The sequence below is a fragment of the Sorex araneus genome, chromosome 9, assembly GCF_027595985.1.
Source record: "Sorex araneus isolate mSorAra2 chromosome 9, mSorAra2.pri, whole genome shotgun sequence".
Classification (NCBI taxonomy): Eukaryota; Metazoa; Chordata; class Mammalia; order Eulipotyphla; family Soricidae; genus Sorex; species Sorex araneus.
In genome coordinates this window covers 41,704,354-41,724,297 of record NC_073310.1, presented here as the reverse complement: position 1 = coordinate 41,724,297, position 19,944 = coordinate 41,704,354, and the positions used below count along the sequence as shown (strand labels likewise).

The following is a 19,944-nucleotide window of genomic DNA, read 5'->3' as shown; positions in this document are numbered from 1 at the left end:
AGGAGTTAGAGGCATCCACTATCACCAAATGCTATTTTTATCTACTGCTATAAAGCAGAAAGGACTGAGTATCAACAGTTTTCTCCACGACACATAAAATTTCAAGTAAAAAGTTGACAATATTTCCTGATTAGTTTTTCAAATGAATGATCCAAATTTTTTTGAGTAGAATAGTAAGGCAAGTTTCTCCCTCCCTACATAAGATCTGATTTGTGACCCACCTATCAAGAATTCCTTAAGTTCCCAAAATATGGTCTTAAATAGCAAAAACAAAAATGACTGATATTTAAAATTTACTAGTGGGCCTTTTTCATTCCAAAGTGATTGCAAATTGACTAGAGGCAAGATCAAAATATTCTCATAATTGGGCTAAGAGATATAGTATAGCAGGCAGGATGCTTACCTTGCAAGGTCAACCAAGTTCTACCTTTGACACCCCTTATGGTCTTTTAAGCACCACCAGAATTCATCCCTGAGCACAAAGCCGAGAGTAATCCCTGAATATCGCTGGGTGTGCTCCCAAACAAAAATTTTAAAACTTCTCAAAAGAAATTTACTTAAAGAAATTTAAGTAAAGAGTACCAAGATTTGATAGGGATTTGATGCAGATTAAAAGATAGGTAACATATTGTTTCATATTGGAAAAATAACAATTATATTTTTATTTTTGTATTTTAACAATTTATAAAACATAGCCAGTGTTTATTAGTTTTACTTTTTAGCATCAGGCTAAAAGTATTTTAGAAACAAAACAGCAAATAATTCAATGTTTTATGTTCAAAACCACTAAAAAATACAACTTTTTAGTGATAACTAAATCATTAAGTTTATAATAAAAACAACAACATAAAATGTTTTCATTGGAAAATAGTAACTATACCTTATCACTATAAAATTATAAATGACTGAATGTTATGACTAGTTATCTAATCTTACTAGCATCTATTCTTTGTTTTTTTCTTTTTGGGTCACACCCGGTGATGCACAGAGGTTACTCCTAGCTCTGCACTCAGGAATTACCCCTGGCAGTGCTTGGGGGACCATATGGGATGCTGGGAATTGAACCATGGTTGGCACGTGCAAGGCTACCGGATGTGCTCCAGCCCCACAAGCATCTATTCTTATTTGAATACTTACTCTTAAGAATCTGAAAATGTCCTAAGAAAACATAAAAAGTTTAATCACCTGATGTCTATTTATAATCTTTGATCCAAATTCTAAAGAAATAAATTGAGAGACTCATGTTTTCTACTGACAAAAAACTGCTTGGGTCCAGTTAATAGCATTAAGATATTAACAACAGTGTTGATACCAAATAGTTTTTATACTATGCTTAATTATATGACCTACATCTTTTAAGTGTTCAAATTATAAATTCATTTACAGTGTTCAAACTGTAAACAAGACTCTATAGCACACTAAAGAAAAGTTAACATTCATAGAGTAATGCTTTATTTTTATAAAATCTCAGGTAAAGAAACTTAATTTTATAAAATTACATTTTTTTCTTAGAAAAATCACTAATATTGAACATAAAACTGTAAGCTACCAACAGATTCAAGGTTATTTCCTGAATGGTTATTATCTGTATGCTACTGAATACACACTGTTCCCAGGACTGCTGAGACTCCTCACTATTCCATCACAATGTTTCCAAGTAACTCCTGAATAACTACTATTTCTCTAATCATTTCCCTTACATAAACTGCCACTTTCCAGTGGTTGGTTTTTGAGACTGTAGGAAATTTTACTATACAAAAAAGAAAGGCAAGGGAAACCTGGAAAGGAAATTATCAAGTCGGCTGTTAATGTGAAAAGAAATTCTATCAATAGGTTTCAGCTAAGTGTGGCTTATTTACATTCTTTACAGTAAAGCCAGACTTCAGAGTAGAAATATTTTATCATCTATTTCTCTAAATTATTTTCTACTTATTTCAAAATTTTACAGAAATGTTCTTAATGACCAAGTCTGCAAGTAAGATATAAGCAGTCTTTAACAAATCTAATCATACCTTATAACCTGATGAAAAAAATCATAGAGTTCAAAATTCAGCCAATTCAGACTAATGACAAATCAAATGTAAATGGGGACATAACATGTATTGCTTCCTTTCTAGAGGTAATATAATATGGACTGATCTGATAAATCCACTCAATGTCTTAACTGTACAAATATCAAAATTATTAAGAAATCAATTGAGCCAGCAATCTTTTTTAATAAACTTGATTAATGAATATAGTGACAGTTGAACTTGGCATTCTACTGATCACATCATTGGTATCTGAACTGCACAGTCATTAAGCAATAGTTTAAAAATGTGTAGTATTGGGTTAGTCATATTATATTACAATTAACCCTTCATCACAGCAAAAGTTAAGAACACAGGAAGCAGTGAGTCACCCTCTACCTTCATAGGCCCTCATGAACCCAAGAATTTCCTGAACTTTCCACATCTAAGAATCCTGGGTTTAAGATGCTGATGAATACCAATGGCAATGAATTTGACAGGTGGAAGATAAAAATTTTGTTTTATCACACTTTCCTTTTTAATACTATTTAACATCGTATATGCAAACCAGAGCAAACAATGTCAGCTAGCCCACTGTTTCTCATGTATAGTGCTAGAATGAAAGTAGATAAAAAGAGATCTTTCCAGAGCTTCCCCAATTCTGAGCTTATCAGAATCTTGTAGGATAGGTGGTAGCTGGTGCATTTCAGACTGAGAAACAATGAGTGGGTCTTAGTATAGGAAGATGTTTCATGTTTGCATTATATCAGAGGCTTACTTAGAACTTTGTACTTGGTCAATTTCTGAGGTATATTTTTGTGTCATTTTTACCCAATCAAAATGTAAAAAAAAACCCACAAATTATAATTCTAGTACTTTGATAACACAACTTTAAATGAACATTCCTAAAGCTTTGCGGCCAAAGCCAAAAAAGAAAAAAGTAAAAAGAAAATACAGAAAAGCACAGTAGCAACAGCAGGAGCAGCGGCACACAGCATGCAATAAGTGTAAGAATACACCACAAAAACGTTAGCGTGTTCTGCAACCACGAGCAAATAGAATAAAGAGATGGGGCAGAGGACATCGGGATGGGCACACACAGTGCAATAGTCTCTTACACGTCTGCCTTTGCTAGCTGGAGTACAGGACGGAGAGCGCTTCAACAAAGAAAGGAGAATACCACATGTTACAAATAAACACACATGACTCCCAATATTAGTACTGTATTAACAGACAATAAAAACATACATGTACAGCCACAATTTTGGGTAGATTGAAAGTACACATATTTTCATGGGAAAAAAATAAAGCAAAGGACAGTATAGAAACAGGTGCTCAGACTAGATCTAAAATTGGTAATATATTTCTCATTAAACTGTGCACAAAGAATGATCCTCAAAAAAAAAATCAGCCATCAAGTTTCAGACAGGTTCTTTTCTGGAAAGGTTGGTTGTGGCAACCTGAGACAGGAGAACACAAAGTTCTGAACATTTTATTTAAATGGCATTAAGTATTTAATGAAACTAGTCCTGCTTCAGAAACTTTTACTCTTTTCAAATACAGTCCTATTAAGCCAGAGCTAAAATAAACCTTCAGAATTATTCAAAATGGATTAAGACCATTACTTCAATAATCCTGCCCATCCTTATTAATTAGACTGTCAAAAGAGGGATTTCACCTAACATTAAACAAGAAACCAGGAAAAAGTAATGACATTTATAAGTAGTTAATAATTATGTCACAATATTTTTTCACATTTTGAAACTTTGTGATCTTGCAGACCTTTACAAACCCAATTTTTTTCTGGATAACTTCCTATATTCAGTTCAACATAACATTTACGGAAGCATTAGCACTCTTAAAAAATTAAGAAGGCATACCAGTTCAATTGCTTATGACAGCAATGCCATCAACAATGTGGCATTTATTTTAATAGGGATGTATACAAAGTTTGCACAGAAACCTGGAGAAGGAATAAGTGAGATTTTTTTATCAGAACCTGGAGCAGAGAATTTACAAATGAAATCTGCACAATATAGGCGATTTTAGCAAAAGACATTGAAGATAGGTAATATCCTTTTAAAGGATGTTTTATCTTTAGAATAATTCCAGCAGATTATAATAGCAACTCTTCCTTCTTTCCAAAGGGAACTAAAGTGGAAAGTGACGTGAATACTATCACTAAGAATGAACAGCAATCAGAGATTAAAAGAATGTAGATTTCAAAACAAGTTTTTGGCCCTTAGTCCAGTGAGTCTTCTGTTATGTAAGAGGCTCATAAATGGCATATATCCCTGTTATAATTAGGAAATACCTCTCTCACTCTCCTCTGCCTCGCAAATCAAACATTAGAACTCTAAACCCTGGCTAGAGCTATCATTTCAACCTTATTTAATAATGATAATGATTTACATTTATCATGCATATAATTAGGTACTTTTCAAAATACTTTACGTTCACACTTTATTTTTTTAAGTAAACAGATTTTATTTAGAGGGCTTTGAGGGAAGGAGGAAGGAATAAGCGGAAAAGAAAAACAGTAGGAGTAACACGCTCAAGAGAGAATGTGGGCTTCTCCAAGGGTGGAGGAAGCTCTACACACATCCTAGCACTGGACACGAAAGCATAAAAGTACACATCTCAAGGCGGGGAGATGTGGGCGGCACATGTGCTTGGGCACCACATGTGCTCGGCCACGTGGGCACAAGCAGCACATGGGTTTCAGGCAGCATATGCGCCCGTTCACACTTTAATTCACATAGAAACCCCTGTAAGGCAGGATATTATGATCTCCATCTTAAATATGAAGATAACAGACAACTTGCCAAAGATGGCAAAACTGAAACAGGTGGAGCTAGCATTCAAATCTACTGTCAGACTTTTTCAAAAGGCAAGAGCTTCTTGTGTCTAGCTTCAGTTCAGTCTACTCCTCAATATAACACAACTTGACTTTTGTTTTTTTCCAATGATACTGCTGATATAATCAGCACTTCCTGTTTATCCTATCATCTCAGCTGTTCCCGAGGCGGCTGACCATTCCTTCTCAATACCTGTATCCCTTTTTGTCATGTCACTTTTCTGAGAATCTTCCTCCCTTTCTTGGAGCTTTAAAATTTTTGGCCACACTCAGAGGTGCTCAGGCTTACTCCTGGCTCTGCATTCAGGGATCACTCCTGATGAGTGTAGGGGACCATATGGGATTATGGGATTGAAACTGGGTCAGCCACTTGCAAGGCAATTACCCTGCCTGCTACACTATGACTCTGAGCCTTCTTTCTTGGAATTTAAGTTTTCCAACTCTTCTCAATGTGAGAGATGGTAGAGAGATTGAGAGAAATCCTCCATCCTCACTTTCTTTCTGAAGGAAAGTGGAATTATTTATAGTTTATCCAACTGAAATATAGTGAAGAAGATGGATACAAAGATGGGTAAATGTCATATAAATGTAAATGAGTTCACCATCTTTTCTAGAGCCCAAGAATTATTTTCTGTTTTTTAACAGAGGAGGATGGTAAAAATGGTAAAAATGAGCGGAACTTATCAATTTGATAGTGACTGGTACTGGAACTTCAGTGGTGGATGTGGTGAGATAAATAACATACAGTCTGAGGTGTAAACTATTATCCAAAAATTTCTGCGGTATTGCAAATTTATAGCAAGTTCATAGTATTTTATTTTAAAAACAAATCGAACTGCAGTCAGGAAATGTAGAAGAGTATGTACATGCTCTTCCTATGAGAAAAGCATTTTAAGTACAAAGTAAAATGAATACAACAGAAATTAAAATGTGTATCTGCTTATGTGTATACATACATAATTCAATGTTACCACCTAAAGTTTGGGATATCAAAATAACTGCAAACTGAACACAAAGATAAATTAATCCTTAAAGAGTGGCTGTTTGAGAGAGTTAGGTGGAAGCGGTTCTTTAGCTGGCCTGCCTGCCTGCTCTCCCTCCCTTCCTTCTCCAAATTAATTTCTTATGCTACAATTTCTTCTGGTGACATCTCTCTTCCTTTAGAATAAGCTGATTTCAAATCTCTATTGTCAGCTCACCCATCTTCCTTATATTTCCTATACAGAAACTATCTGCAAAGATGTCCACATGGACATCCTTCCTGGCACCTCATTTGAATTTGTCCCAAATGAAGCAGATCACCTTACTTTTCCTTTAACTCATTTAATAATTATCAGTGTGCCTTGATTAAATTAAGCTGCGTAATATGGGATGTAAAGTCATTTTGTTTCTAGCCCATGCAGTTCAAAATAATTTCTTATAAACCTCTGCTTCATTAGTTTTGCTTTCAGAAAGCTGAATTTAATTCCATTGAATATGTCTTTTGCCCCCCTTAAGTACCAAAGACTAAACCTGGGGGATTATATAAGCAAGGTATGAGTCACAGCCTCAATATACTCCTCCTAGACAGTTCCTGCTTTAATCTGCTGACCAAACTCATATGTGAAAACCTAGCTAAGGCATTCTTTTCACATCCTTATCACTCCTATCAGTTATATATCACCTTCTCTCTCAGTCATATATCACTCTCTTATATTCCTGTGATATGCAACCTATATCTTTTATTACCATACTTTCTCACACTGCATCACAATTACATACACAGATGTTTGTCTTTTCCATCAGAGATAGATTTATTTTGGTCATACCCAGTGGTGCTCAGGGCCTACTCATGGCTCTGCACTCAGGCATCTTTCCTGGTAGGGCTTGGAGTCCATACAGAAGAGTGTGGGGATTGAACCCTGGTGGACCATGTGCAAGATAGTTAGCCTATCCATAGTACTATCACTCTGACCACTCCCCACTGCGGAATTATATCTTTAAGAGTGAAAATATCATCTGATTTTATCATAAAGTCTGTACATTTAAAAAGTATTAATACTGAATGAATCCTTCTGAAATTCCACAATAGAGCTAGATATCTTTAATAGTGTTTATTGCTATCACACTGGAAACACACAGCTGTACTTTTTCAAATAAAAAACAAACATTTGGGGGCCTAATTCTATGACTTTAGTATCAATCATTGCACACAGAATATTATTACAAGTGTAGAAAGTGCTAAATCTTGAACAGATAAATCTTTAGTTTTTTGGTATCCCAACTGGACTTTTCTAATCTAAGAGAGCATAAACAGCTTTAAATTTGTTATAATTTTACCAAAAATTGAGTCAAAATAATTTTTGCACATTTGGCATTATAAAGCTAAAAATGATGCCAAATTATGATAGTGATATTATTTTCAGTGTTTAACTAAAAATCATGTATTTTCTATGTCTTCTATAGAAAAGGATGATACAAAAAAGCAATGGAAAAGAACATCTCTCACTCACTCTCACACATCCATACCCACCCATAAACCACACACAAACCCACACCCATCATATATACCATTGTTTTCTACAAACATTAAATTTGACTCACAGCAAAAACTGGAAATAATATGCCGAAGTGTGCCACCACATATGCAGCTGTGCAACACCTCCAAATAATACAGAGCTGACAGCCCAGAAGCAGCACAGAAAATTTGAAGGGAAAATTGGGTAGAAGATCACTAAACTCAATGAGTGAAAACACTGACATGGAAGGGTTAACTTGTACCTAAAAACTCAGTAAATCCTCAGGCCGGGACTTTAGCAACACCATTATGAGATATATGTTGAACAAGCAATATAAAGTAAATTTTGTACATGCTAAGGGAGCAGGCTTGGGGAGTGGGTGGGAAGCTGGGGACACTGGTGGAGGAAAGGACATATTGGTGGTGGGACTGGTGTTGGAATATTAAATGCCTGAAACAACTGTATTCTAACAACTTTGTAAATTACAGTGTTTAAATAAAAACAAAAATCTATGCTATCAAATACAAAGAACCAAAATATAGTTTTAAAATGTGTGCATGCTTCTAAGTCTTCACAATGATAATAATAATTTTCAATGACTATGTGATTCAACAATTCAGTGATTAATATTTATGATGGGAGGGTTGGAGAGATAGCACAGGAGTCAGAGGTATAAGCAGAGTGCTTGGTTCAATCAACCCTGGTTAGATCTATGGCTGAGCATAATCTCAGGCAACACGGCATCATCACAGTATCCCCGCTATGAAACATCCAGCCAACCAGTGAAACATAACCTATGAGTAGTTTGGAAGCCTCCCTCTATATATATAGAAGCTCATAGAAAATAGTATATATGTCCCCCCAAACACAGTATGTGTGTGGGGGGGCGTCTGGTGGAAGAATGAGTGAAAATGAAAAGATGCATTTAAGTGAAACTGAACTGATGATGAACAAGAAAGCAAATTAAAGAAAATATAAGAAGGAAGGGAAGGGGCTAGAGAGACAGTACAGTTAATAAAGCACTTGCCGTGCATGCAGTTGACTTGGGTTCAATCCCAGGCACTCTATACGGTCTCTCAAACCCTGCCAGGAGTAATCCCTTAGCATAGAGCCAGGAGTAAGCTCATGCACCTCTGGGTCTGGCACACCCCAGTCACCCACCAACAACCAAAAGTAGGAAGGGGAATTAGTTTACACTAAGTAAAGAAATCATACAGGAATATTACTGAGAGTCTAACAGAATCTTCATTAGTTCTCAAGCAACTTTACGAGATGGTTCTATCATTAACCCTGTTAAGATTATTTGCTCCAAATGATTCATCTAGAGGCAGAATATTAATTCAATTGAGTAGTTAATGAATAAACTGGAAGACAAGAACTTAGGAAGTAGATGAAAGAAATATGCCTTTTAGAGCTGCAGTCTAAATTATTAAGGGTAACAGGTTTATAGGGTTTATAAACACAAACCCTTTTACTTTATAGTTTGTCTTTGCATGGCTATAGAATATCATTGTTTGTTTGAACTGAATTTAGGTTAAGTAACTGCAGATGAAGAAGTCTCCTGGAGGAAAAGTGAAAATGAGAAATTAAGTCACCATAGCTGGGGGTGGCACTGGAGAGAGTGTGTGCTCGACAGGATCCTGGGGACACATCCCTTCCTGCAGAATCTTCTCTGAGAAAAGTTAACCCGTTTGATAAAATACACACAATTATATTTAACATTCAGGAGTTTTGTGGGAGGAAAGGGAATAATAAGTGTAAAAAAGAAAATGTTAGAAAGGAATGTTTTTCTAGTGGAAAGAACAATTAAAAGAACTTATTCAAACACATTCTTCTAATTTCTTTCAGGTGAATGATACCTTTTTGGATATACTATGCTGAATATTTACAGTAGATTATAACATGAAATATACCATATATAAAGAAGACTTTTCATCACACTGCAGAATTAAATAGTATAATTCTTTGCTTCAAGAAAAATTTAGAATGAAAATATGAATATTCTGGTGCAAACATTAAGATTATTGAAATAATTTTTAAAACTCTGAATCAAGATTTTTCTTTAGTGAAAAATTATGCTAAATATTTCTTTGAAAATAAAAATGATGTTTAACAAAACACAAGGACGAAAACATTTAAAGAAGTTCCCTGACTTTAAAAACAATTCTATAAATAGTGTTTCACTTGAACCCACTATATCTTTCATTACTACTAAGATTGAATGTTCAACAGAATATTAACATTTTGCATGACAGTAATTATTGTGCCATTTAATATGGCATAGACAGAATGTATACCAGGTAGTTCTATAAAAAGAAATAAATTATATGCATTAGGAATTTTACATTATAAAAATCTATGAATGTGAGAGCAAATTAATAAAGTAGTTCATATAGAGTATACACAGATTCTGTATCAATCACTTTCTAGAAAAGTAATTTTGTTGTCATTAAATCAATTGTTATGGTAAAATCTAATGGAAGATTTCATTTAAAATGTCACTTTCTAATTATAGCAATGAAAATTCACATCTAAGAAATTCAATGGTAATATGAAGAAAATGGGAATGTGGACTAGAAATATCCATGAGGAAGAAAAACAAGCATTATTTACACATTTATATAGTCTCAATTACTAGTAAGGATATTCTAGTCTTTAGAACTGTACTGAAAATTGAAATATAAATCATCTAATTGCCAGAGCACTTTTCAAAGTATTCTTTAACTTTACTATGTTTAATAATGACAAACTTAAGGAAGATGCATATTTGCCTCACAAATGATCAAGGGTGCTTATTTCTAAAACTGAATTACGAGGCAAATTCATATCAATTCACTGATCTCTTTTACTGAAGGATGCATTGGTTTGAAAATCAAAGACTTACGTCATCCAAAAAATCAATCAGTGAAGATGAGGAAGAAGAAAAGGAATCCTATTTAACGAATACAGCAATAAAAAAATAGAAAATATGAAGCAATTTAATAAGAATAAAAAATTTATAAGACAATTGAAAGGCAAAGAACATTAATTCAAATAAACAAATGAGTAAAGCAGTCACTATTATTGTTCTTTAAGAAACTTAAAAACTCAATATTTTTTAAAATGATTTTTCCCAAAAAAATAAAATATAATTTATGTGCAACACCAAAAAAGTAATAAATGAAGCTCATGGCAAATAACTAATAATATAAACATTTTAAAAGGTAACAACCAAAATAAACAATACAATCTATCTCTAATTTTCTCACTGGAATGTAAGATCTTTTAGGCTTGGGTATTCAGTTATAACTATTTCTAGCACCTAACAGCATCTCTCAGAAAGACATACGGTTATCTGTTAAATAAGCATAGAATTACTAACAAACTTTCAGAGACATAAACTTACTTTATATTGCAGATCTATTTTCAGAAAAAAACAAATATTAAAGAATGACAGTCATACCACAGTCATACCACATATTATGAAATCTGCCTTTTTTACTACTATACGCTTACACTCCTACTACACTATATACTTCTATTAAAAAGTATTCTTTTTGGGGGCTGGAGCGATAGCACAGCGGGTAGGGCGTTTGCCTTGCACGCGGCCGACCCGGGTTCGAATCCCAGCATCCCATATGGTCCCCTGAGCACTGCCAGGAGTAATTCCTGAGTGTAGAACCAGGAGAAACCCCTGTGCATCGCCGGGTGTGACCCAAAAAGCAAAAAAAAAAAAAAAAAAAAAAAAGCAAAAAGTATTCTTTTTGGAGACAAGATATAGCCAATGTTCTGAACACATATTCTGTATGCAGGAGGGCCTTGGTTCAATCCCAGGCAAGAGTGATCCTGAAGCACAGATCTGGAAGAAGTCCCTGAGCAACACAAGGTGTGACCCTAAAGCAAGCAAACAAAAAGTATTCCTTTCCCTTTTGTATATTTTAAAAAAGCTGAAGTGATTTGGATTCAGAACCAGCAGTATCTTACTATGTAGGCTCTGACACGTTATTTAGTGTGGCTCTCTGCTTTGATAAAAGTGTCAAATTTATTTCAAAAATTAGGATTTGATCTGCACTTACTAGTTCTCAGAGGAAAAAATAATCAGATAACAGCTCTGTGTTTTCTTAAATACAAATGTGGTTTTATGGTTTCTGCAACAGTGGAGAATATGTTCTCTTCCAGTACGTTTTTATGTAAGATTCTAGGTCCTCTTATATGGAATGCAATAAAACACTTTATTAAATAGGAATTTTAAATCACAAAGTGAACTTTAAATTGGTCAACAGAGGATATTTGAAAGACTAAATACTTACTTCAAATTGATCCAGAGCATCGGTAGGCGTATTCAAAAATGCCAAGAAAGAATGCTGTGAGTCTTGGTGCTCTATACCTAGAAAACAGCAGCAACTTTTTTTTTAAAACTATTAACAATCAAAACTAATTTTCATGGATAACCTTTCCTATCTTAGTCTTAAGAAACTTTATTTACAAAATGCTGTATTTCAAAGGTGATCAGAACTATTAACTCTACAAGTTAAAATAAATTAAAATACCTTATTGTTTCTTAGAATATACTTTAGTTAAACTACATCAGTCTCCATGAAGTTGGAGAATGAAACTTGCTCTTGACTTACATGAGATCTTCAATTTCTTTCTTTGTCCATTTAGTACATCTTAAAAAGCACAAGAAGTCTTTTGGTAGACTTGAGAAAATTTAGGAAGTAGGATGCTGGTTAAGTCTATTTTCCTAAGCTAATTTATCAGCAAACCTTCTGATTTGAAATATTCTATTAAGCATACAGTATGTATTAATACAAATAATGTTTTAGAAGGACATAATGTAGTTATACAATAAGTACATTTAATTATAAAACAATTTTTATCAAGACATAAATTGGATATTAACTATTCTTTCAATGATAGAATGAAGACTGAAACCTAGTTTTTCTCAGAAAATTAAAAATTATCTCTTGGCTATGGCATAACTTTAAATGCATAATTTCTAAAAAATTCATAAAGCATTGTCACAATTATAAATACTAGAAATAATAAAGAAAAAAGAACCTAGCATAGATTTTTAAATTTCCATATTCTCAGGAACTGACAAAAGCTAATTATGAGCTGTTCATATTATTCTCTAGTAATAGATTGTGGTTACCAGTTAAAGCAACATGCTCAGAAATCTACTCAGTCAATATGTATTTCTCTGGCACCAATTAGTGCCAGACACTGTTCTAGATAATGGAGATAGTTAATAAATGAACCCTTTGTTGTCACTAGCAGAAAGTATACTGTTAAAGGAGTAAAGAATACTATATTTCCTTTATGTGATTTCCTCCAAAACAGAGACCCAAACAGCTATGTGTGTCACAAAACTGGGAAACAACAAGAAATCTCTCAGTAATAGTAACATAAATCTATTTGCAAATTCAGGCAGCAATACTGACTTTGAAGGAAAGATAACTTCTAGTACTAAATATAAAAATCCTGCTAACATTTAGAGCTTATTTTTTATCAAATATTTACATTCTTTTGTGAGATTTGTTACTGTTTTTGGCATATCAAATGTTACTGGTGCCCACTCGAGCAAATCGATGAGCAACGGGATGACAGTGACCGTGACAGTGATACAGTGATATACATTCTTAATGCCCAGATTATGGAAATCTAGTTTAAGAAGTTCATGTGATAAAGTTATCGAACACTGAATTAGTATTTACATCAATAAAAAAATGCTTAAGCACCATCTTCAGGAAATTGGAAATAAATCCTGGGAAATTCCACAAGGCAAGCAATTCAAGAATCAAACATGGAAGAACATAAAGAAATGTCCAAACAATTCTTATCATTGTCCTTTTAATACTAGATTAGCTTAATCTCTTGTAATTACAAAACTTTTAAACAACGGATATTAAAGTTTTATAATGCGACCAGTCTACAGTCTATGACTATGACACATACACTTAGACTGAATGAATCAAACGTCTGTGTTAAAAACATATATATCCACAAATGAAAGTCAAAATTATTATGCAAACCATTCTCCCATGTACAAATTATGCTAATTTTCATAGGGAGGGAAAAAAGTATCCATAACTACCCAAGTGATATAAAAACACATTCTCATACCCTTTTCAGATCTAAGTTCTTCAGTGTCCTTTATCAGTTGTTCTATTTCTGAAAGTAGTTCCAAATTCTTCTTCTCTGATTCTTTTAGTTTACTAAAATAACAAGGAGTGGGGAGGGAAGAGAGAGGGAAAATGTGATTATTTTTATTTCTGGTTAGTGAGCCATATACGTAGCTGGTGCAATTGTCAGTCACACTAAATTAGGAAATTACAACCTACTCCTGCAGGAATGACAAATCCAGTCTGCCACTCTATATACACATAAAATAAAGTTTCACTGGAACAAAGCAAGGATCATTAACTGACATACTGTTTATAGCTGCTGTTGAAGCTGAGCTGATTCAATAGACACTACGTGATCTGCAAAGTTTAAAACACTTAGTATATGGCAGATGACAAGCAACATGGTGGAGAGTCTTGGGCACTTTGGTGGTGAAGTAAGTTTCAGTCTATCTATCAAAACCATAAATGTTAAAACTACTGTAATGATGTTATCCAAATGACAGCAATGATTGTTTTTAAAATAAAAAGGAGGGGGAATTGCAATCCTTGATCTAATCCTGGATTTTAAAGTCATGAAGTCAAAGGTCAATTTCTAATTCTATTAGAATTCTTTCATAAAGAACTATGAAAGAGGAACATGTAAGTCACTTTATATAATTTTCAGTTTGACTTTTTAAACTCTACATTAGTATTTTTATTTAATCAATCAAGAACATTTTATTTAAGTCATCCTATTGAAGTTCCTTTCTTCACTACAATCTATCTATGGCCGCTTGTTCTCATCTCCCTTCAGGATGGGAGATCAGAGCAGGTAAACCATGGCTGTCCACAGCAGCCCCAGAGGAGGGTCATGTAGACACCCCCGCACCCTGCCAAGGAACAAGCAGCTCCACTGCTTGAGTGGCCATTTTATACTGGGGGTCTTTCAATCTCTGGTCACAGTGTGATCAGTTTGACTTATACCTGACTATAAAAAAAAAACTTTGATACATTCTATATGCCATAGGCATAAATTATAACACAGAAAAATTTAGACTTATTCCAAATTATAACACAGATAATGACATTCATTAATTTTTCTCATACTATAGTTCAACACATATTCTTCAGAATTTTTTTTCATTTTTCTATGTCACCCAAGCACCCTTGAGTAAATAATGCTGAATTTACAAATGAACTTTTTTAAAACAAAAAGCTTATAATGCTACTGGGGTGTATAATATCTGTTATCAAATTGGATTCAAAACATTAAGGATTGTAGGTTACTGACAAACTTGATACTTGATACAAACTTGACATCCTTGAGTATGAGAGGATTTAGGATCTAATGGGATAAAAATGAAAAGTCAATTAAATTTGATAATAAGGGTAAAAGTAATATATCATTAATTAATATTATTAATTATACCTTATGGACATCTCAGAGGCAAACAAGACTATATGTAAAGCCATCACAGCACACAAAGCTTAAAAGCAACTATTCATATTCAAGTCTTCTAATGTTTTTGGTCTTCATTTTCAAATAAGAGAAAACTGGCTTGCTCTTCAAACCTGCCCATATCCTCTCTTGAACATGTAGCTCACTTGTTTCTATGTGTCTTTGCTTGTCGATTTCCACTCTGGAGACTTATGTTCTCTCTTAAACATATTTCTCTTCCTCTCCTCTCACATATTTTCAAGCAAGTTTCATTCCATAAAAAATATTTCACTATTTCACTTCCTCCTGAAATTCTTTTCTATGCGGGAAAAGTGATAGACCCACACTGCCTGTGCTGCAATTTGGACTGCCCTGATCTAGGCCAGGCATTTCCCTGTGTGCTAGTGGTGGGGATGCGTCATGCAGAGGTGGAAACACTCTTCTCTTACGTCTACCTCTCCCCCTCCACACCCCCTCTATCTACTTAGCAACATAAGATGGTGACAATGAAGTTACTACAGTGAAGAAGGACATCTGAAAGGGGAGAATCTGCATGAAAACCTGCAGATCAGAATTTTTTGTTCTCTCCTGGATTTAGAACAATAGCAGGCAGGTGGGTAAGAGGGTCCTGGTAATATACATTTGTGAAATAATTTCTAAAAAATGTTTTGATAAAAACCATCTTGCTTTGTGGCAAGAGTATAGTAGGTATGTAGGGTAATTGCCTTGCATGTGGCTGACATGGGTTAGGAGTAATTCCTGAGTGTAATCCCAGGAGTAACCCCTGAGCACCACTGAGAGCAGCCTAAAACCAAAAAATAAAAACAAAACCAAAAAATAAAAACAAAAACAAAAACTAAAAACAAAAACAAACACCCCCCCCAAACTAACAAAACCCCAAAACCCAAAACTATCTTCTTTACCAAAAAAAAAAAAATCTAAGAAGAAGAAACCAACCTTTAGGAAAGAAACTAAACAAGCAATTTTTCTCCAAATAGTTTTGAAACAATTTTGAAATTATGCTTGCAGAAGTGTATTATTCAGGGGCAGAGAGAAGGCACAGAAGGTAGGGTGCTTACCTTGCATGCAGCCAACCTTGGTTCAGTCTCCAGCACCCCATACTCTGAGCTTCTCCAGGAGTGATTTCTGAGCACAGAGCTAGGCCTAAGTTCACTAACTTGGAGTAAGCCTTTGTTTTGGGGCCACATTAGTAGATGTGCACCCCTTTTTCCCCAGAAAAAAATGAAACAACAAAAGAATTGCATTATTCAATCTTACCATTCTGTTAGAATATTAGAAGCTTTAACTTTATTCAGCTCTTCTTGGATGGCCTGTTTAGCTCTTATTTCTGCATCCAAAGCTGACTGCAACTCTAGTCTTGCTGACATATCTAGTTTTGCAAAGCGACGCATTTTCCATGGCATATCCTATGAAATAATATACTGTGTCTTAGCTCCATTCTCAACATTTAAATTTCATAACACAAGTGAATTTTCAAGCTACTTAGAGGTGCAACCTTTCTCAAAGAACAAAATGGAAACATTTGTGAAAAAATTATTTTTCATTAAATCTAAAAATAACTTTAGACTCACAAATAATGAGTTTGTTATAGTTATTACCAATAATGACTAATCACAAACAACTAAGCATCTATGTGCTATAATTTCCTAAAATGGAAAAGTCTTGAATTTTCAGGTTTCTCATCATATTGTAGGGTAGACAAAAGCCAAAACAAACTGACATAATCAGATTGTATGTTTTTTTTTGGGGGGGGGCCTGGAGAGACAGTACAGTACAATGGGTAAGGTGCTTGCCTTGTACTCAGATAAGGGCCTGGTCTGTCAGGAGAGATCCATGAGTGTATAGCCAGGAGTAAGCCCTGACCACTACTGGGGTGTGGTCCCCAAACTAGAAAAATGGTCTCTCTCTCTCTCTGTCTCTCTCTCTCTGTCTCTCTCTCTCTGTCTCTCTCTCTCTCTCTCTTGGATGGATAGTACAATGAGTAAGACCTTGTTTTGCATGAAGTCAACAGAGTTTTGATTCCTAGCACCACACATGGTCCCCTAAGCAATTTTTAGGAGCAATTCTTGAGCAAGATCAAGAGTAAGAACTGAGCATAGCAGTGTAGTTCAACCCCTCCACGGCACCCCCATCCCACCTTCAAAGAAATGTTCTTTTGAGGGTCGGAGAGATAGTTCAAGGAATACAGAGATTGCTTTGTATGAGTCTGACCCTGTTTCTACCCCTGACATTGCGTATGGACCCTGAGCAACCCTGGATATGTCTGCTTCCCGAAACTGTAAAAAGATTGATTTTTTTGAGGATCTACTATCCCTTCAAAACAAGCCTCAAAGCAAAATGGCAGGTCTTACTGTTGCTCGAGTGCCCAGGCTGGAATTTCTTAATGCTTCTAATTCTTCAGTCATTTTAGAAGCCAAAGCCTGAAGATATCCTCGTGCATCTTTTTCATCACTGACCCTATAAAATATGCAAACAAAGAGAGATATAAGGTACAAAAGTAAAATAAACAGAAAAACTTTAAGGCAATATATTATCTTGTTTTATCTATTTTGTTTTTTGGGTCACATTCAGCACTATTTAGGGGTTATTCCAGTCTTGGTGCTTGGCAGTCATTCCCAGTGGTGCCTCCCACAGTGCTGGGGAACAAACCTGGGGCTCCCTGACACCCTGCATTCAAACACACATACTAACCCTTTGATCTGCTCTTATGACATATTATTTAAGGCATCATAAGATTATGTAGGGAGCCATCTTACAGAGTCCGGCTCTTATCGTCTAGTCAACCGGCGGCTGCTTGGGATTCCTGTGATCTTATCATTTCACCATTTGTCTCACTAGCCAAAGGCCATGCCTGATCAACATTCTACTACTGTTCCTATGGGGGTCTAAGCATGCATACCACCCCCCTCCCACCAAGAGGTATAAGTATTGTAACTGCTGTGAATAAACTCTTCTTCTCTCTTTCTCCTCCTCCTTCTGGCTCTGCGTCTGTTCATTCGGTTACGTCCCCTCCTTAACCCCACGAGGGGTCCTCCCTGCGGGACAGGACGGGACCCCACATCTGGCGCCCAGCGTGGGGCACTAGGGGACCACCGAACGCCCGGTCAAGTTCACGTCGGCTGACGAATTCACGGAAAAGTGAGTGTCTCTGAGGGTCGCCTCTCTCTTGGCGCACACCCTGGTATGGGACCGGGCTTGAATACAGTCTCGTGTTGAGGACGAGACGGTCACTGGCGGAAAGGCTTGAATTCCCTTGTCTTGTGTGTTTGTGTGAGTGATTGTGCAGTCTTGGACGTCCTCGTCCTTGTACTGAGTCTGTGGCTCCACGACTTGGCATCCTTAAGATCCCTTTAAGGTTACGGAGTCCGATTGGGCTGTCTGCGATTCCACGAGGAACATATGGTCTAGGGTGGTGCTAGTTTAGACACCGGCCGCAAGTCACCTCTCAGGCTGATCCACTATGGCTAAGTTCCTCACCGGCCAGACATGCATTTGAGTGGTTTGTTCTTGTGTCTTTTGTGTTTTCATTTCGGTCGAGTTGGCAGAAACTACCTCCCAGTGTAGACAGTCACTGGCGGGAGGTCGAATCCCTTTGTCCTGTGTTTTCATTTCTGTCGAGTTGGCAGAAACTACCTCCCAGTGTAGACAGTCACTGGTGGAAGGTCGAATCCCTTTGTCCTGTGTTTTCATTTCTGTCGAGTTGGCAGAAACAGCCTACCAGTGAAGCAGTTACTGGCGGAAGGCTTGAACCCCTTTGTCCTGTGTTTTCATTTCTGTCGAGTTGGCAGAAACAGCCTACCAGTGACCCTTTCTTTTCTCTTCTTGCTTTATTGTCTGCTTATCCTCTGTTTCCTTCACCTGTGTTCACCCTTGGGAATTCCCCGTTTGTTGCATCTTTATTCTAGCTATCTTTATCCTAGCTGCTATTTCCATTTTTTGAACGGTGCCTTTTCCGATTCCGCCCTTTTACTCCCTAGAATTATGGGACAAAAACCTTCTAAACAGGAGCTCTTTATCAATAGCCTGAAAGACTCCCTTAAAGACCGTGGAGTAAAAGTAAGGAAAAAAGACCTAGTGCAATTTTTTCTCTTTATAAAAGATATTTGCCCCGGGTTCCCTCAGGAGGGGACTATTAGTAAAAATAAATGGGCCAGAGTAGGTGATTGTATGGAAGATTATTATAAATGTTTTGGTCCTGAGAAAGTTCCTACTTCCGCCTTTTTTTATTGGAACTTAATAAATGAGACTCTTAAGCCGCAAAAAAGACAGCCAGAGAATCAGCACCTGGTTTCTGAATCCAAGACCTTTCTAAGGAAAAAGTATAAGAATTTCAAGGCTCCCTTAGTTTGTGGGGATGAGGTCCCCTCCATGCAGAAGGCTGACTCCTCAAATTCTACTAATGTATACTCTGACCATTCTGCCCCCCTACCTGAGCCCTCCCGAGCGGAGGCACCTCCAAAACTTTATCCTGTGATTTTTGATATCCCTGATCCTTCTCCTCCCGAACCCGAATTCTTACCCCCAGAGGACGGGGCTATCCAGGAAGATGAGGTAGCGAGGAATCAGCCCTCAGCCCCTTGGCCCTCGTTGGAAAACAAGCCACCCCCTTATCTGTCCCATGCCACTGCCTTTTTTAATTCCCCATATAATACCAGTGAGGCAGTCCGCCAGCTCACCCGGGACACTGCTGCCTTACGCGCAGTCCTACAACAGAAGCAGGAATATGTCCACCTTTTGACTCAAATAAGGCAGCTAGATAAAGAACTAGTAAGTGCCCAGCAGCCTTCTGCCCCCTCTCAAGGACCTAGTAAGAAAAGCTCGGTCTCTCCTTCGCCCCGCCACACTTTAGCGTTAAAACCCGTGGCTGCTTTTCCAGTTACCAGGTCCCATTCTCGGGCCCCCAATTACCCCACCTCCGCCACGGCTCCACCCGATGATGATTCCTCAGATAGAGAAGCGGAGGAGGCTGATCTGCCTGAAGAAGGGGCACACGCTGGAGAGGAAAATCCTCCTAAGGACGTAACTCCTCAGGCAC

The 19,944-nt window shown here is 36.4% G+C and overlaps 1 protein-coding gene across 17 annotated transcripts in view; it reads right to left on the bottom strand.

Moving 5' to 3' along the window:
- The window catches only part of CDC42BPA (CDC42 binding protein kinase alpha), a 334,917-nt gene that overhangs the window by 64,334 nt on the left and 250,639 nt on the right, over positions 1–19,944 (bottom strand). For 7 of the 17 annotated variants that reach the window (XM_055146925.1, XM_055146934.1, XM_055146938.1 and 4 more), the window contains 5 exons: positions 17,261–17,366; positions 16,167–16,315; positions 13,470–13,561; positions 11,654–11,730; positions 3,128–3,166 (listed from right to left, as the gene is read on the bottom strand). In XM_055146925.1, the coding sequence (XP_055002900.1) occupies positions 3,128–3,166; positions 11,654–11,730; positions 13,470–13,561; positions 16,167–16,315; positions 17,261–17,366 (463 nt within the window). Of the gene's footprint in view, positions 1–3,127; positions 3,167–10,248; positions 10,297–11,653; positions 11,731–13,469; positions 13,562–16,166; positions 16,316–17,260; positions 17,367–19,944 lie in introns of all 17 variants that reach the window. The other 10 variants (XM_055146926.1, XM_055146931.1, XM_012931996.2 and 7 more) reach the window with 4 other exon arrangements.